General features: G+C 46.2%; 12 protein-coding genes across 12 annotated transcripts; 4 read left to right on the forward strand and 8 right to left on the reverse strand.

The window, feature by feature from the left end:
- Nucleotides 1–66: 66 nt before the first annotated feature.
- Nucleotides 67–2499, reverse strand: TrAtP1_012010 (uncharacterized protein). Its single transcript, XM_014090520.2, has 3 exons — nucleotides 2189–2499; nucleotides 1750–2139; nucleotides 67–1695 (listed from the first exon to the last, which is right to left on the reverse strand). The coding sequence occupies exons 1-3, from the start codon at nucleotides 2315–2317 to the stop codon at nucleotides 655–657; spliced, it is 1560 nt and encodes a 519-aa protein (XP_013945995.2). The 5' UTR covers nucleotides 2318–2499; the 3' UTR covers nucleotides 67–654.
- A 368-nt stretch (nucleotides 2500–2867) lies between these two features.
- Nucleotides 2868–5011, reverse strand: TrAtP1_012011 (uncharacterized protein; the record flags this gene model as incomplete). Its single annotated transcript, XM_014090519.2, has 5 exons — nucleotides 2868–3516; nucleotides 3588–3850; nucleotides 3913–4089; nucleotides 4152–4772; nucleotides 4896–5011. 5 exons carry the CDS (start codon nucleotides 5009–5011, stop codon nucleotides 2873–2875), a joined length of 1821 nt encoding a protein of 606 aa, XP_013945994.2. The 3' UTR covers nucleotides 2868–2872.
- A 647-nt stretch (nucleotides 5012–5658) lies between these two features.
- On the forward strand, nucleotides 5659–7688 carry TrAtP1_012012 (uncharacterized protein; the record flags this gene model as incomplete). The annotated part of the gene is made up of 5 exons (XM_014090038.2): nucleotides 5659–6082; nucleotides 6140–6561; nucleotides 6630–7245; nucleotides 7304–7425; nucleotides 7499–7688. The coding sequence occupies 5 exons, from the start codon at nucleotides 5659–5661 to the stop codon at nucleotides 7667–7669; spliced, it is 1755 nt and encodes a 584-aa protein (XP_013945513.2). The 3' UTR covers nucleotides 7670–7688.
- An 822-nt stretch (nucleotides 7689–8510) lies between these two features.
- Nucleotides 8511–9450, reverse strand: TrAtP1_012013 (uncharacterized protein; the record flags this gene model as incomplete). The annotated part of the gene is made up of 3 exons (XM_066115358.1): nucleotides 8511–8609; nucleotides 8681–8798; nucleotides 8882–9450. The coding sequence occupies 3 exons, from the start codon at nucleotides 9448–9450 to the stop codon at nucleotides 8511–8513; spliced, it is 786 nt and encodes a 261-aa protein (XP_065971456.1).
- A 563-nt stretch (nucleotides 9451–10013) lies between these two features.
- On the reverse strand, nucleotides 10014–10975 carry TrAtP1_012014 (uncharacterized protein; the record flags this gene model as incomplete). Its single annotated transcript, XM_066115359.1, has 3 exons — nucleotides 10014–10288; nucleotides 10339–10755; nucleotides 10831–10975. The coding sequence occupies 3 exons, from the start codon at nucleotides 10973–10975 to the stop codon at nucleotides 10014–10016; spliced, it is 837 nt and encodes a 278-aa protein (XP_065971457.1).
- A 977-nt stretch (nucleotides 10976–11952) lies between these two features.
- On the reverse strand, nucleotides 11953–13657 carry TrAtP1_012015 (uncharacterized protein; the record flags this gene model as incomplete). The annotated part of the gene is made up of 3 exons (XM_014090518.2): nucleotides 11953–12887; nucleotides 12946–13568; nucleotides 13629–13657. The coding sequence occupies 3 exons, from the start codon at nucleotides 13655–13657 to the stop codon at nucleotides 11953–11955; spliced, it is 1587 nt and encodes a 528-aa protein (XP_013945993.2).
- A 952-nt stretch (nucleotides 13658–14609) lies between these two features.
- Nucleotides 14610–16120, reverse strand: TrAtP1_012016 (uncharacterized protein). The gene is made up of 3 exons (XM_014090517.2): nucleotides 15808–16120; nucleotides 15063–15744; nucleotides 14610–15002 (listed from the first exon to the last, which is right to left on the reverse strand). The coding sequence occupies exons 1-3, from the start codon at nucleotides 15911–15913 to the stop codon at nucleotides 14852–14854; spliced, it is 939 nt and encodes a 312-aa protein (XP_013945992.2). The 5' UTR covers nucleotides 15914–16120; the 3' UTR covers nucleotides 14610–14851.
- A 454-nt stretch (nucleotides 16121–16574) lies between these two features.
- Nucleotides 16575–17398, forward strand: TrAtP1_012017 (uncharacterized protein; the record flags this gene model as incomplete). The annotated part of the gene is made up of 6 exons (XM_014090516.2): nucleotides 16575–16609; nucleotides 16670–16740; nucleotides 16800–16856; nucleotides 16917–17033; nucleotides 17098–17215; nucleotides 17269–17398. The coding sequence occupies 6 exons, from the start codon at nucleotides 16575–16577 to the stop codon at nucleotides 17396–17398; spliced, it is 528 nt and encodes a 175-aa protein (XP_013945991.2).
- A 503-nt stretch (nucleotides 17399–17901) lies between these two features.
- Nucleotides 17902–19334, forward strand: TrAtP1_012018 (uncharacterized protein). Its single transcript, XM_014090515.2, has one exon. It carries the CDS (start codon nucleotides 18001–18003, stop codon nucleotides 19273–19275), a length of 1275 nt encoding a protein of 424 aa, XP_013945990.2. The 5' UTR covers nucleotides 17902–18000; the 3' UTR covers nucleotides 19276–19334.
- A 52-nt stretch (nucleotides 19335–19386) lies between these two features.
- On the reverse strand, nucleotides 19387–20923 carry TrAtP1_012019 (uncharacterized protein). Its single transcript, XM_066115360.1, has 5 exons — nucleotides 20755–20923; nucleotides 20543–20698; nucleotides 20381–20484; nucleotides 20000–20316; nucleotides 19387–19945 (listed from the first exon to the last, which is right to left on the reverse strand). Exons 1-5 carry the CDS (start codon nucleotides 20794–20796, stop codon nucleotides 19755–19757), a joined length of 810 nt encoding a protein of 269 aa, XP_065971458.1. The 5' UTR covers nucleotides 20797–20923; the 3' UTR covers nucleotides 19387–19754.
- Nucleotides 20924–21133: 210 nt separating this feature from the next.
- TrAtP1_012020 (uncharacterized protein) lies at nucleotides 21134–23079 on the forward strand. Its single transcript, XM_066115361.1, has 7 exons — nucleotides 21134–21203; nucleotides 21261–21494; nucleotides 21547–21654; nucleotides 21704–21987; nucleotides 22044–22080; nucleotides 22221–22429; nucleotides 22489–23079. Exons 1-7 carry the CDS (start codon nucleotides 21173–21175, stop codon nucleotides 23062–23064), a joined length of 1479 nt encoding a protein of 492 aa, XP_065971459.1. The 5' UTR covers nucleotides 21134–21172; the 3' UTR covers nucleotides 23065–23079.
- Nucleotides 23080–23499: 420 nt separating this feature from the next.
- On the reverse strand, nucleotides 23500–24971 carry TrAtP1_012021 (uncharacterized protein; the record flags this gene model as incomplete). The annotated part of the gene is made up of 5 exons (XM_066115362.1): nucleotides 23500–23511; nucleotides 23600–23707; nucleotides 23767–24093; nucleotides 24145–24329; nucleotides 24389–24971. The coding sequence occupies 5 exons, from the start codon at nucleotides 24969–24971 to the stop codon at nucleotides 23500–23502; spliced, it is 1215 nt and encodes a 404-aa protein (XP_065971460.1).
- Between the last annotated feature and the right edge of the window lie 1232 nt (nucleotides 24972–26203).

Raw genomic sequence — 26203 nt, forward strand, 5'->3', positions numbered from 1 at the left:
AATATATTTTGTAATCTAGTTAATTCTAATCCAAGTCACGTAACGAATATTGTAAATAATGAAGAACAGACTTATTAAATACATATGGAAGATTATAGATCTCTTTAATTTAAGTAGGAGCGTGTTGAAATGAATCTCCCCTTATTGTATTGTAAATACAGCGCTGTCAAAATGGCAGTGTCTTCTCATTTGTTATATCTGTACAGTAGCTCAAGTTGCATTTTAATAAGCAAATAAGAGTCCAATACAATACCACAACTTTATTGCCTAGTATAAGCTACCTACCTACCTATAGGTGATCTAACTTACAGCTATACGATCTAAGATGCAAGCAACAAGAGGTGCAGCTACGATGGATTCCTCGCACACAGGGCACGCTGGGTAATGATGCTGTGGATCAAGCAGCAAAAGAAGTCTCTTACAATTGAGCTTATAGCGAAAGCACTTTCGCAACATAGACGATTTATTTTGTCATGCAGAAGCAGCGAAAGGCTAGCAAGAGATTGATAAGCGAGATACAAAACAACCAAGAAGATCATTAGTGAAGACGTAGCCGTAGTTACTAGACGAAGTAGCAATTGCGTAAAGAGTTGACCAAAAAGTAACTTGGAGACTAAATATATCAATTTGGAAAACACCCAAGACACTCTACGTTTATATAATCTTTTCTTTCTCCTCCTCTGCTGTCCTCCCAATTGCTCTAATCTTCTCGCCCCAAATCCATAAAACTGCAATAATCCCGATGCCCATAACGCCGTACAAAAAGCCTAGAAGACTGTTTCCCCAGCCATAACCTAGATTCTTGTACAGCTCCGGCGCAAAGATAGGAAACACAAAGCCTAGTACATATGTCCCTAGACGAGTCGCTGCACTGGCACTAGCAGCCCTCGTGCTCGTGAACTCGTCAACATTGTAGGCCAACAAACCTTGTGAGAACATAAAGTTGCCTGCTGTGAAGAAGAAAACACCTACATCAACAACAGCCCAGTGCACGCGCTCTTCTGCTGACCACGCATACCAAAATGTTCCTGCGACGCATGGTATTAGCCCTATAATGACATATGGAACCCGCCATTCGGGCGTGGGCTCGCGATCTGGTCTCGCCGATTTCATTCTGTGCCACATAAAGTCCATTAAACGGCCACCTGCTTGGGCGCAAGCAAATGCACCAAGGGCAATGGCGATGTAGTGTAAACTGGCATCGGTCTCATTCTGATGGTATTGATCGATCCAGAGCGAAGCGAATGTCGACAATACAAGGGTATAAACGCCAAAATCTACAGCCATTGCGAGAGCGATAAGTTGGATGATTGGCCGGTGAGTTAGGAGACGAATTGGGCGCCTCATAGCCGGACCTATGCGAGCCGATAAATCTTGATAAAAAATGCTAAAGCGAGCAGCCACGGACTTCTTCGGTACCCCATCTGCAGTAGTTTGCTCTGCAATGGCTTCGGCTTTGCGTCGCAGCAGTACTGGTGCGTAGGATTCTCGTATAATGAAGAAGCCCAGCACAAGAGCGAGAGCATCAAAGGCAGAGAGGATCCAGAACAGCCACGGCCACCACAGACGCTCGGCAGCCAAACCACCGATGATCGGGCCAAGTGCAGGTCCAAGGTAGGGAAGCAGTCCGGCGAGTGCCAAAGATTTGCCACGATCTTTGGCAGGAAACATGTCAGCGAGGACTGGCCCGGTTAGCTATATGCTAGTTAGCCAGTTGTTATGCCTGCCCGGACGAGATCGAATACATACGGTAACTCCAACGCACGCCCCGGCTGCGCACATAAATCTCCCTATGATCATCAAAGCCGCAGAGAAGCCGACGGGACAAAGAGAATTCCAAATGATATACCAAAGGTTTCCAATCAGCCATATCGGTTTCCGCCCGTACATTTCGGCGAGGGGCGCGACTAGGAAGGGCGTGAAACCCAACCCGAGGAAGAAAACACCAAAGGCAATTTGGCCAGCAGACGTGCTCATGTGAAGATCTTTTAGAATTTGATCCATGGCCGGCGCAATCATACTGGCTGACATGGTTGTGACGAGTTGACTAGTCGAGCAGACGAGGGCAACAGAGATCTTTCGAGATAGGGCCCAGTTGTAGGGATTCTCTGGATCGTCGGGGCCATCCCAGGTGGTGACCTACAAACGTAAGATATAGGGAACAATAAAGTTGTTTAGGGTAACCAACCTCTTGATCCGGCAATCGCGACTCCATTACATCTTGTTGGCCATCCGTGATTTGAACACCGGTTTCGACGTCCGTTGGGCCTTTTTCTCCTGGAGAAGTCATCGTTGCGACTAAAGACCTCTGAAACATACTTAGACAGATGAAAAGTTGGGGAAGGACTCCCTTTTAAAATTTGAGTTCCCCTCCCTTCTCGGGCTCGTTTGTTCTCTCCCTTTGCCTAGTGCATTCCAGCAGCGACAACCCGATAGACCGCCAAATCTTCTCCCCAGCGCGCAGTCACATTAAACCCCCCCTGGGAGCAAGTTCACAATAGCTTTCACGAAATCCGCAGCGAGCCGAGCCGGCAATCCTGAATGTGACTCATGCGTTCACGCGCCGAAGGTAACAAGGGGTAGGCCCCCGGAACTCGGGCGGGAGACACGACTCGGCGATGATGCGGAGGTCCGAATCGCTGGAAAGTCTCCGGATCTGATAAGATGCGGAGCTACTTAATCTTATCAGATGGAACTTTTGGAGACCTTGCCACAAGTTACCCAACAAGTAAAGCTTATTCAAGTACAATTTTGATGTATCATAATGCTGTAGCGACTTTTGAAGTGTTTTCTCCTTTTTTTATTCAGTTAAATTAGGCAGACATGTTACAGTGTAAACGATTAGATGTAAATCTATGTTAGTACCCGCTCGCTACTCGCTCGCTACCCATCCTTCTCCGACTTCTACACTTTCCCAAGCTTCTGATGTCCATTGGTTGTCAAGAAAGATATTCAGAGGGTACCCCGCATTGCCACAAAACAATTCTGGTAGATTGTATTGCCCTCCATCAGCCCCCGCACACCCTGAAGCGCTTTGTTGTCGGGAAAGAAACTCCGCTTGAATGGTCGATTTGTTGAGTCGTAGTGCCCTAGACGCCTTGACCGATTGTCCCTCAACTCCGTCGTCGCCATCCAGCAAATCTTGAAGTCTATCAAGGCCAGACGCGACAATTTCAATCGTATCAAAAAGATCGACCTTTGCCCGCACTTCGTTGCAATCCCAGCCGGATTCACATAAGAATGTCAGGTTGACAAGCATCTTTAGAATCCGGCTAAGTTGATGAGAGACTACGGCGAAAGGCGACTCGAAATAGACGTCGCTAGACATGCTAAAGAATGTGCTGCACCACGCATCAACTGAGCCGAGGCACCTGTGAAGACACTGTAACCGTTGCATTTGCGTTACTGGCGAAGCGTTTGCATTAATGTTGATTTTGCCCGCATCTGGCACATAACTGTTGAACTCTATCTCATCCACCAACAGCTTCACACTGTGGAAGTAAAGTAATATTAAATCTAGAATCAAGAGTAAGCGAAAGGTAGCATTGATGAAAAAAAAAAAAGATCCTTTTGTTCATCCTACATACTGTTTTGTTTGAGATCCTGAGACAAATTTGTATGAACTTCTTGCAGGTGGCCATGCAACGCCATTGCAAACGGAATAATAGCCCCGGGTTCCAGTTTCTCACGTAGAGAGCACGGTATCTGATCAATGACCCTGTGAAATTTGATCTGCGAGACCAATACCTTGTCACCGATCCATTGAGGAGCATGCGCTAAATCTTGCAAACAGTCTTCCATATATGGTGTCCACTGAAAAAGCGTCTCGGAGTTCTGAAAGTTGCAGACTCTGGTATCAACAGTTAGTATGGGGCCAATAGTCTAAAGGGCCGAAACGGGCAATCAACGGACATTGAGCTAGTCAGATAAGCTCCCAGAACAGCCCTCCGTTTTTCAACACTATCATTGGCTTGAGATTCGCGAGCTTCATCAGCAGGTGACTGATTTAACCGCAGGTCAAGTATAACAGTCGTTGCGAGTCGCACCCAAGTGGTTAGACGAGGTTCTTCTTTCATGTGATGGTGTACCCTGTGAATACTCAGCTACATTCATCCACAGATCAAGGCTCAAGTGGAGCCGGGGATACCAACCACCCCATGTACGCAATACACGCCAGCAGAAGATCCAGATTCCTTTTCTCGTCCACGAGTATTCCCTGAGCGAGATTTTTCCTGATCATGTCTCCTAGGACCCTTTTCTGTGCCAACGATTTGCTAGTGATGGATATGATGCAAAGCCACAAGCTTGGGTATGCCTTGCACACAGCCCGCGCGGTTGATGAGGCTGGAATATGCATGAACGGAAAAGCTGGCAAGATACGGCAGCGGAAGAAGTCGAGAGCATTCTCGGCATCCTGACCCGAAAGGCTTGTGATATCACGCTCCATTTGTGATATACAAGAAGCCTCTGTATCTCCCGTTGACGCATGGAGAGAAGTGGGTGACGAAAATGGAGTGGAGGAGAGCGTATCCTCAATGCTAGTAGTGGTGACCTTTTGGTTGGCTTCCCCGCCAGTAAGAGACCCACGAATTAGAAGGTTCCCATTTTGGGACAGTGTTGAAGGAACCCGAGACTGCAGTATAGCGACTAAGCTGTCGAGCTTTTGCTCGATCTTTGCTGTTTTTGAACAGCCAGCCTGTGTCGAGCCTTGTCCAAGATTTGTTCTGCGGCCGGCCGGCGCAGCTACACACTCCTTTGCAAGTCGACTGCATCTATGGAGCCGAAATGTGTCAACATACTATACATCAGACTGGGGCTGGTCATGTATATTCTTAGGTGACAGCTTGGCCCTCTTAGGTGTAATAAGTTCAACACATTCGAAAGTACACACATACCTCACACAGGCTGCTCCGACTTTCGGTCTCAAGCATCTAGTCTTTGCTTTGAAACAGGTCATACAGGCGCGGCCGTACCCACCTCGGCCGACGCCCGTCGTTGTTGGTTGATTCATAGTAGACGGCACCACCGAGGTGACAATAGTACCGAGATCAATCAGCTAGATTTGAGGCCACGGCTGCGTGCCCGGAACAAATTCGTTGAGTAGCCGCAGCCGTTCGCTGAGCAATAGGGAGGTGTGCAAACATCAACGAGCGCGGACACGGACGCGGACGTGGACGCCCGTTTAAAACAGCTCTCTTAGCGGGACGCGGGGACGGCTTGGGGAACGGAAGGCCGAGATGGAGCCCTGCGCCACAAACTTGTAGGTCAACGTGACGGCAGTCCAATGGGCGCCACGCTTGGTACGTGATTCAAATCTTTGGACCCTTCGCTTGATAGGCCATATAGACTAAGTTGATATCACAAGGAGATCCTGGGGGTCAGGCGTGGGGTGGCCAGGACCGGAATGTTGAGCGGCGCCGTCTTGAACGGACGACAGGTGCGGAGCGGACACCCGAGCGTGAAAGAGTTACTGAGCAAGATGAGTTCAAGGATTCTGCTGGCAATACTTCTCGTCGGGTCCCACCATTCGCGCCTCATTGCAATCCATGAGACGTATAAATATAGAGGGAACATTGTCTTTGACTTGATATTTATTTTTCACATATCGCCTCGTCATATAATCTTGCGGATCCTCGGCCAGATTACGTGCAGCTCAGTATGTGGTCATTTTTTGCTTCCGCTCGCCTGCCTCTCTACGCCTTCCCTTTCTTTTACCTCGCTGTATCATCCTTCGCCCCGTCGTGCAAACCGATACCTGGCGACAAGCAGTGGCCATCGCAGGAGGCATGGGACAGCTTGAATCAGACAACATCTGGTCGTCTTGTCCGCCCTATACCACCTGGTGCAGTATGCCATCAAGAGCAACCCTACGCCCTATTCGACGAAGACGTGTGTGAAATAGTGCGAGCAAGATGGACCAATTGGGACTTCCAAACCAGCGACTTGGTGTCAACGGGCAGTAACAATTGGTCTAATGATACGTGTCTACCTTACCCTGAATTCCCTTGCACAGCTGCGGGTTACCCTGCCTATGTTATCAATGCCACATCAATTACCGATGTTCAAGCCGGTGTACTCTTTGGTATGACACCCTTTTCCGTTTCTTCTGAGGGTTTGACGCTAATATGCCTCCTTATAGCCAATAAATACGCCCTTCGTTTAGTGGTTCATTCAACTGGGCACGATCTTCTCGGGCGATCTAATGCTCCACACTCTTTATCCATCAACACACACCATCTCAAAGAAATGAAACTACAAGACTCGTTCGTTCCTCAGGGATGCCAACAACGCAAACACTACAAAGCAGTCACATTAGGTGCTGGCAGTCAAATGAGTGAGGTTTATAGCGCTCTCGCTGACCATAATCTTGTGATTGTCGGCGGCTCCTGCGAGACTGTCTCACTTGGTGGGTATCTTACCGGTGGAGGATACGGCGCCTTGACTCCGTGGCTTGGATTAGCGGTCGATCAAATCCTTGAGGTTGAGGTGGTGCTTCCAAATGGGCACGTTGTGATAGCAAATTCTTGCCAGAATCAAGAACTGTTCTGGGCAATACGCGGCGTAGGTACCCTTTTCTTCCACCTTGAAAATATGTTCAAGGTCTAGGATACTAAAATCATCATAAATAGGGCGGCGGGAGTACTTTTGGGGTTCTAATTTCTGCGACGGTCAAAACTTTCCCTTCTCCGAGCTTTGCCAGCGTCAGCCTCATTGCCACTGCATCGCGTCCTTATGCTCAAGGGACATCCTCACTAGTTGCATACATTCTCTCTCAATTTCCTTATTTCGCTTCTCACAACATGTCTGGGGCTCTTTTTGGCGGCCCCAGCCAAACAACCTTCACCAAGGACCCTGTCGCCGCATTCTCTCTGGGCATGGATCTTATGGGAACTGAAAATCAGACTTTGGTGCGGAACATTCTCAAACCTGTTGAGAAATATATTCAAACTCACTTTACCGAGTTCAACGTATCTGTTTCTACGTCGATATCGGCCAATTGGATGGATTATTACATGACACATAAAGACAATACTGGCGCAGGAACAGATGAGCTGGTCACATCCCGTTTAATCGATGCTGAACATCTAACCAGACACAGCAGCTTGTTACTGAAGGCTGCAACCGCGCTTGTTGAAAGAAATGCTCTGATCATTGGCACCCTAGTTGGTGGTGTCGGGCTTGCCAATGCTGAAAGGATGGCCACTTCTGTGCAGCCGGGTTGGAAGACTTCAATCCTTCACCTTAGTATGATTGACACCGCTGAGACCCTGATTTTCGAAGTTGCATTCTAATGACCTTACAGTCGCAGCAAAAAGTTGGCCTGCGCTCAACCAAACAGCCTATAATGAAGTGAAGTCTGATTTGGAGCAAATAACGACCCAATTGCAAGCCCTCGGTCCCGAGACTGGGGCTTACATCAACGAGGTAAGCTCTTCTTCGCGTCCCAAAGCAACTTGTGTCAGCTTTGCTTTCTTTAGCAATTGCTTATACATCGCAGGCAAGCGCGCTTGATCCAGATTGGAGGAGATTGTACTGGGGCAATAATTATGAACGCCTGGTTCAAGTCAAAAGAGCCGTTGACCCAAACGACGTTTTCTGGTGTCCGTTGTGTGCTGGTAATGAGCGCTTCCAAGAGGTGGAGGGCAGAGTATGCCGAGTCAACAAGTAAGATACTGACCAAGAACTGATTATTCACACATCAGTGTCAGTAGATTAGTCTTCACCTAATGTTCATGAGCTTCGTGTTTATAATGCTCTCGTGAGCTTATTGTCATTAAATACTATGTATTTTATTTCTTTCACAAGGCGTTTGTGACTTATTTAATTACTTTACGCAGCGTGTCAATGTTAAAGCATTAAACATATTCACCGAGCTGTTTCTTTTTATGTAACCTGGCTTGATGACTCTGCTGCTGTGTTATTTTATTTTTATCTCTCCATGTAGATTATTGTGTGTAGTGCCAAGTGCTTTCCTTAATTATAGTCCACTTTTGCGTTTCGTTTTGAACCAATTTAAATGCAATTATAAATGAGTAAATTTTTCTTTGTTTTATATTTCCTTGGGGAAAATTTGAGATTTTTTGAATATATTATCTCGGCTGTAAAGTGCCTGTGTACTCTTCCAATGCTTGGCCAATCATGTTGATAAATGGCCATTGGACATTGTGTTGAAACAGCCGTACCCAAAGCCTCAGGACTGCTAGGCCCAATATATACGGCCGCGAGATATCGATGTTCAATAAGGCGTCTACCTTTTCACAGTCCAAGTATAACAATGCTTCTTGTACAATGGCATTAACCCAGCTGAGGATGCGGTTTTCGTTTTCTTTGTGACATAGATCTTAGTTAAGACGTTGTATCAGATGAGAGAGGGAATCTTACCTGTTAATGATTGTAAATTATCTGGTTGGCATAACGAGCATAACCACTTACTCAAAAAGACAGCACATTCTAGACTGGAGAGAGAGTGGCGGACACTCCAAAAAAATGCTTGACTACGGGCGACGCTATCAATTCCAAGCCGGACGGGGATGCTCAGCGCATGCGTAGAGTATATAAGGGCGGGGATCAAGAAACGACTCCGTGATGGGGATGGGGCCTTTGCAATTCTAGCGGCAATAAGCGAGGGGTTTCGAGTTTCGAGTGCTCGATGTGGACCTAAGTTCATGCATGCGCGTACATACGCAAGGCCAAGGAGGGCACTGGATGTGAATGGGATTGGCCCATTCTCGTTCGAAGGATCGAGGCTGGATTCTGGAGCTTGCTTCCACACCCGAGTCCAAGATCGGAGTGCCCGTCTGTGTAGTGTAAGCTACAAGTGTGTGATACTTGACTTGAAAGGGCCATGAGAAACAAGAAAGTTGCCTCAATTTATACGTACTCAATCTTGTTGAGCTCCTCATCTGGCAAAGCCGTAGAGTAATCCAGTGTAGAAAGAGAAAGTTCTCGTATCAGATGTATCCTCTGAAGAAGCCCATGAAGCAATATGTAATTTCCAAGCGGCACCGGTATGGGATTTATCTGGGTGTTGCCTTCCGCATTTGTGAGAAGGCGAGATAAGGCATCTTGGAAATGAAGCTGCTCTGACTTTACGTTGCGTCGTGCAGCTTGCCATTGAGCAGTAGATTGAGCATTCCACTCTTTTGTTGAGCAGGGTAAGCGAAGATAAATCTCATTACTTCGCAGTGCTGGGTAAACATTGTATGCGATGCTGTGGACGTGAATGAAGGTGAATGACACTAGTTTTGTTCTTCTGACCGACTCTTGTTCCGCCCAGTCGATCCACGACAGGTTCGTGGAGCTTGGGTCGATTGCCTGGGATTCCCTTAGCCCGACCTCTCTAAGAGAATGAACAAGAACGCTCTGGAGGTTCAATGCTTCACGAAGAAGCTCTGAATCTTCCCAAGTGGCGTAGCCCATGAGAATCAATAAACAACGGATTGTGTCCATTGGATGCTCCGAGTTTGAAGACAATCTGGTGTAAGAGGGCGGACCAGAAGGCTGCTGAAGCAGTTGACTGCTCAAATTCCTAAGCGGCAAGGCTGATACTGCCGTTTGACGAACTGCATGTGCTTCTTTTGACAGAGACTCCAATACAATTGCTTTCGCGACACGAAAGAGACTTTTTGCGTTTCGATGCTCAAAACAATACTGCGCGCCTGTAGCGCATATTGCAAGGACAAGGTCAATGGGGCGACTGTTGAGTTGAAATGTCGGAGCATGAAGGAACTGAAGGTGTGAATGGAACCCTCCGAAGAAAGCAGTGATATGTCTGGTAAGAGTATGCCTCGACGGCAAAACGAAATCCGGAATGATGTCGTGATACTTTTCTAGGTTGGCGTTGAAGTGTGCTCGCATATCGGAGTTTACTCGCAGTGAGAATGTCTGAAAGTTGGAATCATGGGGATCTGTAAACGGGGTAAATTAGTCGCAACTCTTAGAAACAGATCGTTTATCAACAAACAGCATATAGAGAAGAGCCCGATTTAAGCTGCGTTGAGGTCAATGGGGGGTTAACCTTTGTCTGATACAGAGCTCAAAGGCTGGTCGCCTTGTGGCACTGAAGGCGGCCATGAGCCGAAAGGGGAACTGGGGCTTGATTCGCCATTCCTCGAGTATGCATCATTCGACACCCTCGTGTCATGGCCTTCAGCTTCAGCCTCGCTCGCATCGAGTTCATGCCTAATGTCAGGAGGTGTCCACTCTGCTGGAAGTCCTATGCCATCAAGAAATCTGGCGAATTCCTGGAAATGACTTCCATCATCATTGAAGAAAGTAAGTGTCGCCTCTTGCGAGATGGTTAGCTTCAATGAAACCTGACTGTAAGGAGATTCGTACCTGGACCTAGAAACGCATCTTCCTCATTTTGAGGCATATGCTGCACAAATTGTTGATCGGTCGCTGTCTCCGCCACGAGATGAATAGGCCCCTCGGCCTGCGATAATGTGCCTAGTGCATTATTGGACAAATCCTGATAAAGCGCATCACTGCTATGATCATGATGAGGCCATTGGCTTGCGGTACCCTTTACAGAGTCAGGTGCCGTCCAGTTGGATATCGAAATGTCTACTGCATTGAGTGCGTCTGCATGTGGTTGTGCAGCAGTATCACTCTTCGGGGTCTGAAGATTGGTCGATGCTTGAACTCTTTGGTAAGGGCTAACGTGGTCGTGAGATAGCCTCTCATGCCGAGTGAGCAGATCACGGCGTGCGAAAGCTGTTCCACAGTGGCAGATATACGGCTTATCCTTGGTATCTAGAAGAGCATTTAGCCATACAAGTACACAATGCAGCCTGGGAAGTTGCATCTTACTACGAAGAAATTACTTACGAATGCGAATATGGCGCTGTAGGTGCTCGGCGCGCTTGAAACTCCGCGGACAGTATATACAGGAATTTCTTCTTGCAGTAGGTGGGTGGTGGCTTTGGACTTGCCGACTCTCGATGGGGTTGTGACTGGAGGCTGGAGGTGTCATCGTGGGAGGCTTTGTGGAGAAAAGGGAGAAGCATGGAGAGGGGGGGCTCATGACTCCAACTACAAGAATGGGAAACCTGTGAAAACATGCCTATAGGTAATTCACAGTGGAGGCAAATGCGCCTCAGGCTTATACTATAGGAGCCTCAGGCGGCTACTAGGGATATCAGTAAACAAAAACTGGCGAGGGCCACATGCACTGTGTGATGCTTGTACTGCGTAGTTACTGCGGCTTAGGATCAGAAGTACGCGATGGGCTTGTTTATAAAGTGACGGGTAGCATAGATTCGTTAGAGCGGTTGCTGCTAAGCTGTCGGCAGAGCTGAAGCGGATGCTCAAGCAAGATCCGCGATAGATATGTCGCGGGCGAGAATTATATAAGGGTTACCATTTCAATTCGACCACCTGGCGGGTAGCGATTGCAAATACCTATTATCCCACCGTAGGTCAGCTTGGCATCTTTGGGCGCCATGATGCACGTAAACCTTTCTCCATCTCCAATGATCGGACGTTTCCATCACCCCTAATCGCTCACTTCATTATTCACAGCTGACAATTTGGTATACTCCAGGGGCATATTGTGCTTCTATATCCATCGCTGTGATATTTTGATGTGAAGCCATTGGTTACTTGGGCAAAATGGATTTGAGTTAATTGCGTAGGACCGGAAGAGATAAACCCCAGCGACTGCCTAGAGAAGAAGTTGAGCAACAGCCAAAACGGGCAACCGACAGGGCATCTATGCAGCGGATGGGGCAGCCAGGAGAAGCCACGGATGCAATCTTGGTCTTTTCATCAAGCAGGCATCTTTAATACATGACCATGTGTTCGCGGTTGATGAAGGCTAAGTTAGTAACTAAGGATTTTCTACGTGGCTCTATGAAGGCCTATAGAGATCGTGGAGGTCTGCGATACATAGTGTGTAGCGGTCTCCTCAACATGTCTTACAGAGGGAACTCTAGTATTACACTATTTGTTCTATTCCAAAAACTCTTGCGACCAATCAAATGCCCTCTCCCACGAATATCCAGCGCGAAGCACCTTGTCTTCCTTCCACAATCCACCGACAATCTGCATACCAACGGGGAGGTGTAAATGGGGCTCTTCTTTTGAAGGAGCCAAACCAACAGGAATACTCATAGCTGGGTGACCAGTAACATTGAACCCGGCAGTATTTATGGTGATACCCATACTTGGCTTGAGAGCTTCTATCGGCGAGCACTTCTTTCCGTGCTTAGGCGCAACCATTGGCGCCGTGGGCATGACAAGCACATCATATCGCTCAAATGCCTCTTGATAGGAATCCCGGAATCGCCGTCCCAAGTTGATCGCCTTACCATAAAGACCTGGAAAACGGTCGACAAGGTACTGTCCGTTGATGACGACATTTTTCGTGGCTGCAAATCCTCTTCTGAAGCTCTCAGTAGTCCAAGGAAGCCGATGTTGCTCCAACTCTGTCAGATACAAGCCTCTCCTACCGTGTTGACGTCCAAGAAGATTTTGTGATTCGGCAATGCGCTGCTGAATTGTCCAAAGTCCTGGGCCGTGCAAGTGATCTGGTATTGATACCTCATCAACTGTCGCACCAAGACTCTTAAACTTGTGGACCGCCGCAAGTACAACTTCTCTAACTCCTTTCTCTACCATAGGGTGGCTGAACCCTTCAGTAAGGATACCAATCCTGAAGCCACCTAATCCGTGCTGAGCTTGCATGGTCGCAGCAAAAGTTCCTAAGCCGTGTGTCGGCGCACCCAGACATCGATCGTCTATTCCATCGTAGCCGCTTATTGCGTCGAGACAGAGCGCTACATCGAGCACACTCTTAGCAATTGGACCAGCATGATCATCTATTGCGTCGCCACTGCTAATGCCTGTGTACGGTACTAATCCATAAGTAGGCTTTAAGCCAACACCTGCGACACGGTATTAGACGTTTGGACCGACAAAAGTCGGTGGCTAATGCGTACTTACATCCACAAAAGGCAGAAGGAATTCGGATACTACCGCCTTGATCAGTGCCAATCGCAATATCTGCAAGGCCGCCGCCGACAACTGCAGCTCCCCCGGATGTGCTCCCTCCAGCGGAATATCCAACAGCGAAAGGGTTATGAACGGTCCCCTGAGCACTGGTAAATGAAGATGTGGAATGGCACATGTTTTCGCAAGTAGTTGTTCCAACCACAATCGCGCCAGCATCAAGTACTCTCGTTACGACGGTCGCATCCGTTATGGGAGTCCAAGCGGGGAAAATATCAGTCCCATATAGCTGAGGCACATCGGCTACTGCGATGACGTCTTTGAGGCAGACAGTTTTGCCGCTTAAAAGCCCAGCTCCAGTTGTACCTCTTATGAGAAATCGATATGCCCAGGCTTGTCCTGAGAATTGTCCTTCCTTGGTTGGACGATGTATATCTTCCCTCGGATAACGGACTCTATCTGGAGTAGGTTGATAGTCTGGTAGCTGTTGGATCTCCTCTGCGCAGTCATGAACTGCTGCCAGCAAAGTGTGGAAATCGCTCTGTTCTTCTGGATCGAGAGAGACTCCTAGGGATACCAAGGCCTTCTCCACATCCTGTCTCTGCACTGGATTGTCTCTAGTGCCAGAGTAAGTTTCCAATAGAGGAAAGTAATCTTGGAAGAGATGTTCAACATACGGAGAGACGGCTGTGAAGAGGACCGACATATTAGCTCTGCGCTTGGGGATAAACCGACCAAAGACGCCGAAGTAGAGATAGAAGACGATAATAGGCGAAATGACAGGCTGTGGTTATACAATAGGTTGTTAATAATGAGCCGTTAAATGCTGAGGATACAGATCTCGAGGGGAGGGTTGTAATATAAGATTAGTTGGCGGAATTTTGATAGGTGTTTTAATCAATATTTCCTTGTCGCGCTGAGATTGCGTTTACGAGCTCCATCACCATCACAGACAAGTTGCTCCCTGTAGATAGAGCCTACCACAATCAGCGGCGCTACATGTACCTAAGTCCCCAAAAGTTGGGGGCTCGACTCCACGACTCCAAGGTGCAGGTGGATTACAGCTCAGTCCCTCCAAAATTAGTGCAAAAGGCAAAATAGTGGCAAGAAATACTAGGTAGAGTCTAGCACTTTGAATGATAACACGAATAGATATTGCGAGCTCCAAAGTATAGCAGTACTGTAAGGTGGACATATAAAGCCCTATAATATTGCATACTCCGAGAAGAATCCGCTCCAGTATTTGATAGTCAAGATAAAATTTCGCATAGTAGGTGTTATGTTAGGACCCTTCTCATGACCCTTCTCATCCATCGCAGCAGTATTTAAGCAGGAAATGAGCGTGAATGATGTAAACCACGATGTCTACACCCAGGGTAATACAGGTCGACCAGCTTCAAGATCTATTAGCTTGCCTCCATGCAGCGAATGCTGTATATCCAAGCGCTTGCATTATTCCCGTTGGAATTCCCATCCTCTCATCATGTTCTAGGCTACCTGGAGATTGCACTACTCCAACACCATTGAGGATGGGAAGAACATGGAGATATTGGAGCACTTGAGAATCTATATCGAGGTTGTGAAATTACTAATCATGTAAAAAATAGTGAAAATCGGCTAATAAACAGATGGGATGCTTTTCTCCCTTCTGACCATCGCTCAAATATAGAAGATATTTATCATTTGCTATCAAACTAGTCCAGCAAGCGCAGATCATAGTGAACTAATACTATATCCCGCACAAGTATCCCACCGTGGCAAAAAGAACACGACGATGTGATAGCACGACTGGTAATAGCAATAAGAAGAAAATTTTCTTTTTTACCAAGTTTGAACAATACAGGTTCGAGCTCGGTGATGACGCCTGTAAATGCAAGCCATAATAATGTCCCGCCTCGTATCAACGAGATGGCTTTTGTCCCAAGATCGAGCCCGCCCGGGCTGGTGTTGCAGCACCGGCCATTGGAGGATTTCGCTTCTTGAAATCGTCAGAAATGTAACCCATGGTCACAAATTCCACCCCTTCATGTTTTTTGAAGTGCTCTATAAGGCTATATAGTACTATCAATACGTATGCAAACATTGACGGGATAAGTGTTTGAGTTACTTACCGTTCGTGCATCAAGATGACCTGTGGCCGACCGGAGACGTCGGGATGGCAAGTGATGGGGAATATAAACTCGTCATACTCTCTGTAGCAATAGTCAAAAGTATCTCTCCAAATATCTTCGACGTCTCGCGGGTTTGCATATCCGTGGCTGTTGGGCGCGGCTTTGATAAACATCATCGGCGGAAGATCATCAATGTACCAGTTTGCAGGAATTTCTACCAGCCCAGTTTCTTTGCCATTGACCAAGGGTTTCATCCATTCATTTGGATGTTTACCATAGTCAATCTTGGTCCAAGAATCTCCAGTTCGAAGATAATATGCCTGACAGTCATGGTGGCTAAGACTATGGTCATACTCGATTCCATAATCCAGCAGTAGCTGCGCTCCCTCGGCGCTTGCTTCCCACCAAGGCGCGACACTCCCTTTTGGTGGTTTGCCGCAGAACTCAGTAAGCAGCCTATAGGTTTTATCGAGAACAGTTTGCTGTTGCTCCAACGTCATGTCCGCTGGGTTCTCATGTGAGTAGCCGTGCAGCCCAATCTCATGACCAGCATCTCGCACTGCCGCCATATCCGTTGGAAATGATTCAAGGGTGTGACCCGGAATGAACCATGTTGCTTTAATATTGTATTTATCGAACATCTTTAGCATGCGCTGCGTTCCAACAGTGGCCGCAAATATTCCTACAAAGAAGGGTTTAGCAATATTGTCACTCAATCGGAATGGCCACACAAGCTTGGTCTTGCCTCTGCTGATGTCGTTTGTTGAGTCCTGCCCTCCATAGGAGCCCAACCATCCTGCAACAGCGTCAACGTCAACGCCCCAGCTCACCAAAACTCGTTTTTTGCCCATGTCTTGGATAATGTTGCCAACGAGTGAATGTTTTCAGAAAGCACAGTTGACCCCGCGCCAATTTATTGTTGTGGTATAGGTTAAACGAGCACAAGAGCAGGGTGAGGAACGGTATTAGAACGCTCGCGCACAATCAAGACACCAATGATCTATAATCTAATCTAATTGATACCCTGACGGAAGTTCCGCGGTTGTTCAATGTTGAAGGAGGTGCCCCATCCTAAGCCAGCTACTCCAAGAGGTTGGAGAGAATATCGCTCGCTGACCCACATAACTGTTGGAGTAAGCTATAAGCTAGCCTCCAACTCTGATGATCCTGGCCGGCTGGATTGGAGATCGTGCATTCTCTAGGCAAAATTAATTGTAAATTACAAATCAAGAGGCAATGCAAAGCTATTCTGCTTGAATCTGATGATGTAACAACGAAAAATCAACTCCAATGGTTCCACATACGGGTTAGGGGAGCACTATGAACGCCAAAGAACACGCTCCGGGGTAAACAAAGCATAGCGATCTAATGTATATGTATTTATGTGTTGAAGGTAATTGTCAATTACTTGCTCTACTATTCATGATTACGGCCTTGAGTAGAGCTTATCTAGCTTATTATACTTGCAAAGACAATAACAATTGTGTACCTTTTTATACTATCTGTTTCAAAATGACCACTTGGGATCAATTGCTGGAACGAAACCGGTAATAAAACCTCTACAGATATCTGAAGCTATATAGACAAGATCTACTAACCAAGTCCAGAGTATACTCGGAGACAGCACATGTTCCCAGGCCTGATCTCCGAGATGTCAAGCCATCACCGATTATCATTTGTATGTTATCTAGAACTCTTCGAATCGCGCATTTTGAGGACTAAAACGCTTTGTGCAAGTTTGCTGCATTGATCTCCGTGTACTAATTCAAGAGTTCCTCCAGATATCCCCAGAAGGTAGGCGAATGCATAATTTGGGTTCCATGGTCCATATACTGACTTAAATTTCACCTACAGAGGCTTTTGTGATTAAAAACTGCGGTGGGCGGGTCAAACCGAATCTAAACGACTTAATCTTCATGGAGGCGACCCAAGAAGGAGCATTACAAAATATTATTGTCATTCATCATACAGGTAATTATTAGATGATTGATTGGAAAATAAAGGAAGGTCTTGCAGTAGCACTAACAAAGTTTAGACTGCGGTTTTACATATCATACAGACAACAACCTTAGGCAAAAGTTAAGACTCAAGTATCCGAATCTCGATGCTGAGGTCGATTCACTGTCTTGGGATACATTCGGTTCTAGTGATAGGTATGTTTCCTATAATCACCATCATCAAGTGCGCAACCCTTATGACCTTATAGATTGGAAGAAAGCGTCCGAGAGGATTTACGCCTTCTGAAAGAGCAGAAATTTATTCGACAAGACCTTAGAGACAAAGTCAAGGGCTATGTTTATGATATAAAAAATGGCAAACTGAAAGAAGTTGTGTGAAAGAAAATACCTGAGATGAATATTTTGGATACTGGGGGAGCCACCCGTTTACACAAAACTTGCACATGTGTATTTATACGTGTGCAATACAAACAGTACTTAACATGCCAACGCATTCAGCTGACCATGGCTAAATATTTTAACCTCTTCTCCATTCTACCTAGTAAGTAAAGTTTAGACATTTATTTAACCATCTAATTCAAGAAGAGGATAGCCCTTTAATAACTCATCAGTTGATTGGAAACACGTAGGCTTCGAACTAGGGAAGCCATCCTGCATGCCCCTGGACTAGTGACTTCGCAGACTGCCAAATTAGGCCCACAGTAAAACCAATATTCTCCACTCCGCGCAGCTCAGCTGTACAAATAAAGCTGTCTTCAGCTTAAACATCAAGGCTTCATTGGTTGAACGGAGTATTAGCGCATCGCCAAGCAAGTAGTTTAATCAAGATGTTCTCAATGTAGATTGGGAAGCCAAAGCTGAACCACTTTATTATTGATCATGAAATGCTTTTACACGATGCGTATAAGCAAGTCTTCGCCGTCGACACACATTCCATCTTGACAGTCCTGTAAACACCTACTTGTACATCACTCGTGAAGATGTGGCCTCAGATGAACCCACTGTCATTGTCCCTGGCAGCTTTGCTAGCAGCTCCTCTGGCGCAGGCAAATCCTGCCCGTGGCTGTCGCCCAAAGTGCTACCCAGACGACTTCCTCCAATTTCTGCGCTCGCCGTCCAACCTGCCAGAAGTGCTGCCGTTTTGTAGCACGTTTCTCCATTTACCAGCTTCTACTATCACAGCCACGACTGTGACACCAACGACCACCGCATACTCTACGATCTTCACCGATGTGTCCCCAACTGCCACGATCTACACCGAAATTGTCGAAACGGTGATTCCTACGCGGACTACTACGGTCACAAACGTACACACCGAAACGAGCACTGTGACTGACACGTCACTTACGACGGAATTCGTCACGGTGACTGCCGCGGTGGTGCAGGGACGTGCTGTCTCAATGCCTCTCTCGCAACGAATTACTCAGTCATACGACCCGAGTAAAATATCCAGTGGCTGTGCTTGTCTGACGATCCCCATCTCAACAATCTACGCCACGGCGACAGCACAAGCGGTAACAATCACGGAAACGGATCAAGCAGCAACAACGGCGCCTGAAGTTACGCAAGTTCTTACTTCTTACCAAACCACCACTCTTGCTGAAGTTGTGGAGACTACGACGATTGACAGCACGGCCGTTGTTCCAGCGACTACTACTCAAGTATCAGTGGTAACATCTACAGTCACAACCACCCCCACTGCCTCTGTAACTGGAAACTTTTACATCCGGAACGTACGCCCAGCGGCGGACAACTTTTTCACAGGCAACTTTCTCCTCAACCGAGATTTCAGCGCTACCAATAAGATCCAGGCTGCCACGATTGCAGGAGCCAACACCACAGCTCCTCGTATGGGCCTCACTCCAGAGGGCTACCTCACTATCATGCAATCTCGAGTAGCTGCCTCATCCGTCACGGGAACAGAAGACCAGACGTGGATCGCCTTCGTCCACAACGGTGTGAATAGCGAATTCCTCGCTTTCGACAAACTAGCCAACGTCCAGGCATGTTCAACCTGCCGACCACTGCAATTTGCAATTAGTCAAGAGTCGGACGGGACCTATATCAACCTTTCTTCGAATGAGGGAGCAAGAGCCATCTACATCTGCGGCCCTAATGCGAGCGCTGGTGTCAGCTTTTATGCGTTCTGGACTAGTCTCACAGGAGCTCCAACGACGAGTTGTTTCTTGCAGCGGATATACGAGTCCAAAGAGGGAGTTGCTGGGCCTACGTTTGGGACGCCAACTCACGGATAATCGACGATCATTTTCATAAGATTCATATGTAACTTCTATTATAGAAACATTTATAGCTCTAAATTTTAATATTTCATTCGCCATGACAGGAGATACGCAATAGAATCCCACCCAGTAGTGTTTAAAGACCGCACTGCGGCGTATGTTTCGACCATCTGATAAAATAAAACATTGACCGTTTATTCTACTGTGTCTTTTGGTATTATAAGGTATCTGTGGCAATGCGATACTAACTACCGCCCTTTATGCACCGCGTTATATATTGCCAACCGTTCATGCCTGCTGGAAAACCCTTTGGGCAGTATCTATTCAACGCTTTTTTCCGAATCCTCAGTTCCTTGCAGATGCCAGACTATTAAGAATTCGAGTATCTGACGCATTCAAGAGATGGCTTTAGAATTGAATGGGAAATTTTGAGCTGATACATGAAAGGCTTGTGTAGATTTTCCAAAGAACCAACACCAACTTCTTTCACAGTCTTAAAGGTATGGCTTTGACTCTGTATGAGAGAGAAAGACTCCTGCGTAACCACCGTCAACAGTAGCCTTATTGACAAGCGCCAACACCGATTTGGCACTGTCTTCCGGACTCATAGGCCCCTGGAAGGTAGGTGAATACTGCTTAAACTTCCCAAACATAGCCATAGCTAATTGCCCTTCCTCCTCTGTTTCTATCACGGCATCAGCAAGCATTCTCTACTTCAATTGTCAAGACAACTACTTACTGATATCAAGACTTCCAGTGTCCACAGCACCAGGGCAGATAGCCATGCAGAGAACGCCTTGCTCCCGGTACAGAGCGCTGAACTTGGCTACAGCCATATTAAGAGCTGCCTTACTCATTGCATAGGACGTTGCTTGGTAGATATCAGCCTTGAGAGTCATCTCAGGGTCTGACATGCCCGTGGAGATGGCAATGACTTTCTTTGCCTGGCCTTTCAGAATCAGGGGCATGAAAATATTAAAAAGATGGATGGCACCGATTGTATTGATTCGGAAATGGTCAATCACATCTTGTTCAAGAGCTTTCGGATCACGGCTCCTGTTGAAAATTTAGTCTGGAATCTAATATCTCAAGGATCCTTCTTGTCCTGCTAAGAGCTTACAGGGTATCAAAGCCAACCAAGGCAGTCTTGGACTGAAGTGCGGCATTGGCTATGACATAATCCAGCGTGCCATTGGTTTTTTCAGAAACATGCTGAGCTGCTTTCTAAAAAGTCTTAGTATTAGTTTCGATATCAGCTCCCATTAATTGTTCATTATCTTACCTCCAACGCCACCGGATCCGTGGTGTCGGCCTGAATGATGTGGATATTTTTCCGGCCGATCTCATCCGCAACCCTGGCTTCGACGGCTGCTTTGTCACGAACAAGGCCAAAGACAGTGTTGCCTGGATTCTCAGAGAGTTGGCGGAGGAACTCGAACTAAACAGTGAAGTATTAATTATACACTCTTGTATACAGCGGGAATAAGAGCTTACACCAAGGCCGCGCGAGACTCCGGTAATCACCCAAGAAGACATTGTGATAGTCTCAAAGTATTCTAAAATTGATAGAGAGTGTTAGATGATTCTGAAAGAAATAATCCCAAAAGTGCCGCAATAGTGATGTATTTATATATCGACCATGGTCTCATATGCCCGTTTTTACTGATTTCAAATCTATCACGATATTGATACATGATGCCCCAAACCGAGGGTCCACCTTGAATGCCAAGACACAAAAAAGTTGCCAATCTTCTCAAAGCGGAAAGGCAAGTGGGTATTAGTAATTAGAAATGCACTGAATCCCATTAACCTCTCCACCCGACAGCGCGCATTACAAAAGAGGAAACATGGCAACTCTTTAATGAATGCTCCAAGAAAACTCTCAACATAGCATTAAAGGAACCAGTCAAAAATGCTTACCAATGAGTGCTGGGATTGTAAAGGTATTTTGCTCTATGTTGTTTGAGTCGCTACGCTACTCATTTACTTAAGCGTTACAGATTCCAGAGCCGCTTGCAACCGCGCACGCCCACGTTGTTCTAGGTGCGCCAAGTCTAATAGACGGTGTCGGTATGGATTGCGACTGTCGTGGCCAACGACTGCCAATACGAAGCGCAGCTTGACTCATTCTATTCAGAATGGATTCGAGGTTGCCAAAAGTGTCTCCCAAGTGAACTTTGTAAATACGACAACATGGGATATCCAGCTCCACCATTACTTACGGATGAATCAAGGTTGGCTCTCTCTCGGAATTGGCTGTTCACCCAGCTAATATTCCGCAAACAGGACTCGGTAGCCATGAGGGATTTGCCATCCAGGTAATCGCTCCACCGGCGACACTATCATGGCTCCCGATTAAACTAGCTCATGGGGAAAGAGAGCTTCTTGACCACTGTAAATATAATTCCTGCATTGAAGAAATAGGCCAAGCTAATACTTGTAGTTATATATACGGCGCCTTCCACATTGGCTATTTTCGAACCGAATAAGAGCGACTTCTTGGGTCTTTTGGTGCGCCTAGCTCTTTCAGACAATTCACCAGCTTCAATGGCTGTGCTACATTCGGCATTGGCTCTCTCGTCGTTCCACCGCAATGGTCTAAAAGCAGATGTTTACCGGCTCAAAGCTCGCGCTCTCCGTATACTGATAACATCTTGCATTCCATCTATTGAAGACCCCCTGATAGTTCAGCACATTGCAGCTAGTATGATACTGTGTCATCTTGAGGTATGTTGGAGATTGTGTCTATATCCTTTGCGAACAAACGCTTACCAGCGCTCAAGATGCTCGGAATGCCAAACTCAGTGTCTGTGTGGTTCTGTAAGTGATACATGACTTACTTTTGTCTACTTGATTGGTTTAGAACCTTCATCTTGTTCCGACATCAGTTCTTGTGCTGCCTTGTCATGAAATAGGTGATCTAATTCTTCAACGTCAATTCTAATGCTCTTGCATTTTAGGTCACTTGAGTGAAGCTAAACATTTAATCGACAATGCATCCGTTAGCAGCCAATGTTTTCGACGAGAATTTTCTGGAATTCTGGGCTGGGTAGATTATCATATGGTCATGGCCCGGTTCAGCATCCGACACTGGTATATGCACAAAGAATCTGCTAAAAGAATGAAGGATTCTGTGTCTGTCTACCGAGGTACTTGCCAGTTACGAAAGGTTGGTCTGAAGACTTTCATATTTCATGCCTACAACATCATGTGTCTAATAGTAGATAGGTTAACGACGTATCGCACTGCTCACATGAGATTCTTCGATATTTGCATATTATGCTCGAGACGATTAGAAAACCGACAGACGTATCATACCATGATGAAGAATACGAAACGTCATTGCGTTGCCTCGAAAACACGATAACTAATATTGTTCCGTTGGCGACATCTGATACCATGTCGGACCTTAGCAGAGCCTGGGTGGCTACGATAGAGCTTTTTAAACTAGCCGCTCTAATTTATCTTCAGAGAGCATCACGAAACTTTTCAGGGAAATCGCCGCAAATTGATGGAATGGTTGAAAGAGCGCACATACTTCTCGATGACTTGGGAAGCTTTAATCCAACCTTTCCACTGCTCATTATTGGATGCGAGGCTCGGACGGATGAGCAGAGAATGAGAATTCTGAAGCAAGTTGAAAGAGCAATGAAGACTTCAAGTTTGAGAAGCTTGCGTGAACTGCAAAGTATTCTGCAGCACATATGGGTGCAAGATGACCTTGCGGTGGATTATGAATTAGACTACTTGAATAGGTTGGACGCTGTGATAACTTCCTACCAAATCATGCCAAGTTTTGTCTAATATAGGAAGCTCCCGGAAGCAGTATTTTGCTGCATGCTCTACGGGCATTATCTTTTTCTTATTTCCGTTTCTGAATTATTTCGATCCTTACACCTTTGGATTCCGCACTGGGTAATCCAATAAAAGCATCTCGTACAGTGTCCACATCCCTCTCTCTAATTACATCGTACAAGCGCATGTCAAAGCGTCTGATTATATGCGCCGAGACAAGATACAACTCGGCGTATGCAAGACTAGTCAAAGTCGTCAGCGACATCGAAATAATATGCATGCATAAAACCCACTTCATTCCAATACAGCCTCGGTGTCCCCTGGAAAACGGCACAAAATGGTGAAGCAGTTTCTGGGTACTCTGTGGGTCACCAAGCCAGCGTTCAGGATCAAATACAGTGGGATTATGATATATGGAGGCATCGAGAAGATATTTGGAAGTGCTCATGCAAAACGCTGTCTTATGCGCTCGGGTTAGTCTACTGCTGCCATGCATGACCTTCATCAATTGGATCGGGTTCTTAGCCGTCATAACAATACTCACTCCTGGTTTCAGGCTCCATTGCTTATATTGCAACGGCTGATCCGCCGTCAGTAGAGAGCGGTTTGGCACTAGTGCACTAATGCGCAATGATTCTCTGATTGTGGCCGTCTGGTGGGAAGTCAGTGATCAATTATAAGTGAGAGAACAAAGCAGGTGAAGAATCTTACCAAGTAAGGCAGAGCCTCAAGCGTTGAGTAAGATACTTCCGTGTTAGCATCTGGTATGGCTGCGTCGAGTTCTTGCTGCAATTTAGTGCATATGTCTGGATTTTCTAGTGCATGGTAGATGATCGTTGCTAATGCCCTGCTGGTCGTCTCAGACCCCGCTGTTATAAGAACCAGAGCTTCATCTGCGAGTCTCTGCGTCTCAATCTCTTCCTTTGGAAGTCTGTCCAGTGCCTCTGTGAAAAGATTAATCCGCGTTCGCTTATTTGCCGAATCCACTTTCGTATCGTTATGGGCGATTTTGATCAGTCGACATGTTTCAAAGCACCTCTAGACAATTGATTAGCATTGGCGTTTTAACAACTGGAAGTGGAGATGTACATCTTTGAATTCGAAAAAGACTTTCATGTCTGGACTGGACCAAGCTAGAACACTGGGTGGGATCAGTTTAATGACTGAGTTAAAAAGCTTCCGAATCTGGAGTGTCTCAAAGCCGCCTCTCATGACCTTGATGAAATCGTAGCTCAAATCATCTCTATCCATAAGATTCCAAGATTCTCCAAATGCTTTTCATAATTATTAGATGGTAATCGTCGAAGTAGCAATTTGCATTGAACAAACTCACAATATTCTGTGATGATATCTAATGTTAGCGAAGTCATCGCCACGCTTATGTCAATTATTTCCTTTCTTTCCAGAAATCCAGATAGACGTTCACAGAGGATCCTAACTCTACTTTGGATTCTTTCTTCAAGTCTTAACACGGCGGCTTTTGAGAAGAATGGATTTAACGAGCTTCGGCGAAGGCGATGTAGATCGTGAGAAACGGCCGAAGCCATAGATCCAGGTGAGCCATTCCCCGAAACGCTGCGTGCATACCGATTCCTTTTGGTCGATCTCCCAGCATAAATCTGAGTATAGAACTCTGGGTCGTGAATTTGGACCTCATTTGTATTAATTCGGATAATAGGGCCGTAGCTGTTATGAAGTTCGTCGAGCTTGTTCCAGTACTGCCCACCAGGTGCCTTGAAAAGGTCATAATAGGTTTCATACCAGCTAGTAACTGCTGCAAGCTTAGGACCGGGAACACCGGACAAAGGGTGAAGGTAGAGGCGATAGAGAATAAGTGAGACAAGATATATGACCGCCGTCAGCAAGCATATGCTCGACAAGTCAACGACCTCGAATATTTTAAGTAGCTGTGCCATTGTTTTAATTTGTATTTGATCAAACAAACAAATCGCTAACAAAGGTAATGTGTCAAACACATTGTCGTATTTTACTGTAAGCTGAGTTGATAACTGGGTTACATTAACAGCTTGCCACTCACGTGGAAAAAAGGTTAATCTAGCAATTTCTGCGGGCGCAACGTAAGAAGGCGTCGTGATGAATGGGGATCAAAGGTAAGCTGACGATTATTTCGAAAAGGTATTAGGGCCGTTCTTCCTAATCTGGGCGCTCAAAAGGAGATAGCTTCTAGTAGCTCAAACTTTGAATGGTATAGACAAGACTCTCGCACATCGAGCACCTGTACCTGGGTACCTACTCTTATAATGTGGGAGACCTTATTTTGATTGCTTTATCACCCCAGGTAGTATTTATAAGGACTTTCTCATACCTGCCTTGCACAACATCATACTGTTCCAACAACGTAGTGTTGAAAGCCTCATCGTTGTGGCTACTATTACTAATTACCTCTCAATCGTTCTTTTAGAGCTATGCGATTCTTTGTAGTGCGACTCTGGATCTTCAGGTTAGCAAATGACTTTCGGTCTGATTCCTCTCGGCTTAGCCCACGTCCTTTTCATCCTCAATTTATAGAACTTGGTGTCAATACATTAGCAACCGGCTACTCTCAACTGTCACAGGATTGAATGGAAATACAACCAAAAATCTTCTGCCCGGCATTCTTGAAGGACTATTTTCCTTCACTTACTTGTGAATATTGGATTCATAGGCTGAGTCTGTACAGATTGCTTCCATTCTCAGGATATTGGAAGCAGTAGTGGAATCAGTCATGATACTCAACTGTCGTGTAGTGACTCCTCTTCCAAATTATAGTGGATTTTTTCACATTAGAATGAGATAGATGTCTCTTCCTTTACTTGGGGTTACCGAAGGTGCAGAATACATGTATACATATAAGAGGAAGTGTTCTACTATTGCTCCTATAGATAGATCAGGTACTAACCCTAACTGCACCTTCCTCTCCCAACAGTGACTTGCAGGACTCGGTCAAGAACGGCTCAAGTGAATGTAATTCGATTATTGTTCCAAACTCTTGCGGAGAGTGTCTTGATCCATCGTCCTCTGGGGACGGGGCTTCTCAGATGAATTCGACCTCGTTTGGCAGGCCAATCACACTTCCTTATGGAGAGGAGGAGCGAAGAGCTAACGCGTGCAAGAATTTACCACGAAACTGCTTACCGGCAGCCGAATT

This window comes from Trichoderma atroviride, chromosome 7, assembly GCF_020647795.1.
Source record: "Trichoderma atroviride chromosome 7, complete sequence".
NCBI classification, from domain to species: domain Eukaryota; kingdom Fungi; phylum Ascomycota; class Sordariomycetes; order Hypocreales; family Hypocreaceae; genus Trichoderma; species Trichoderma atroviride.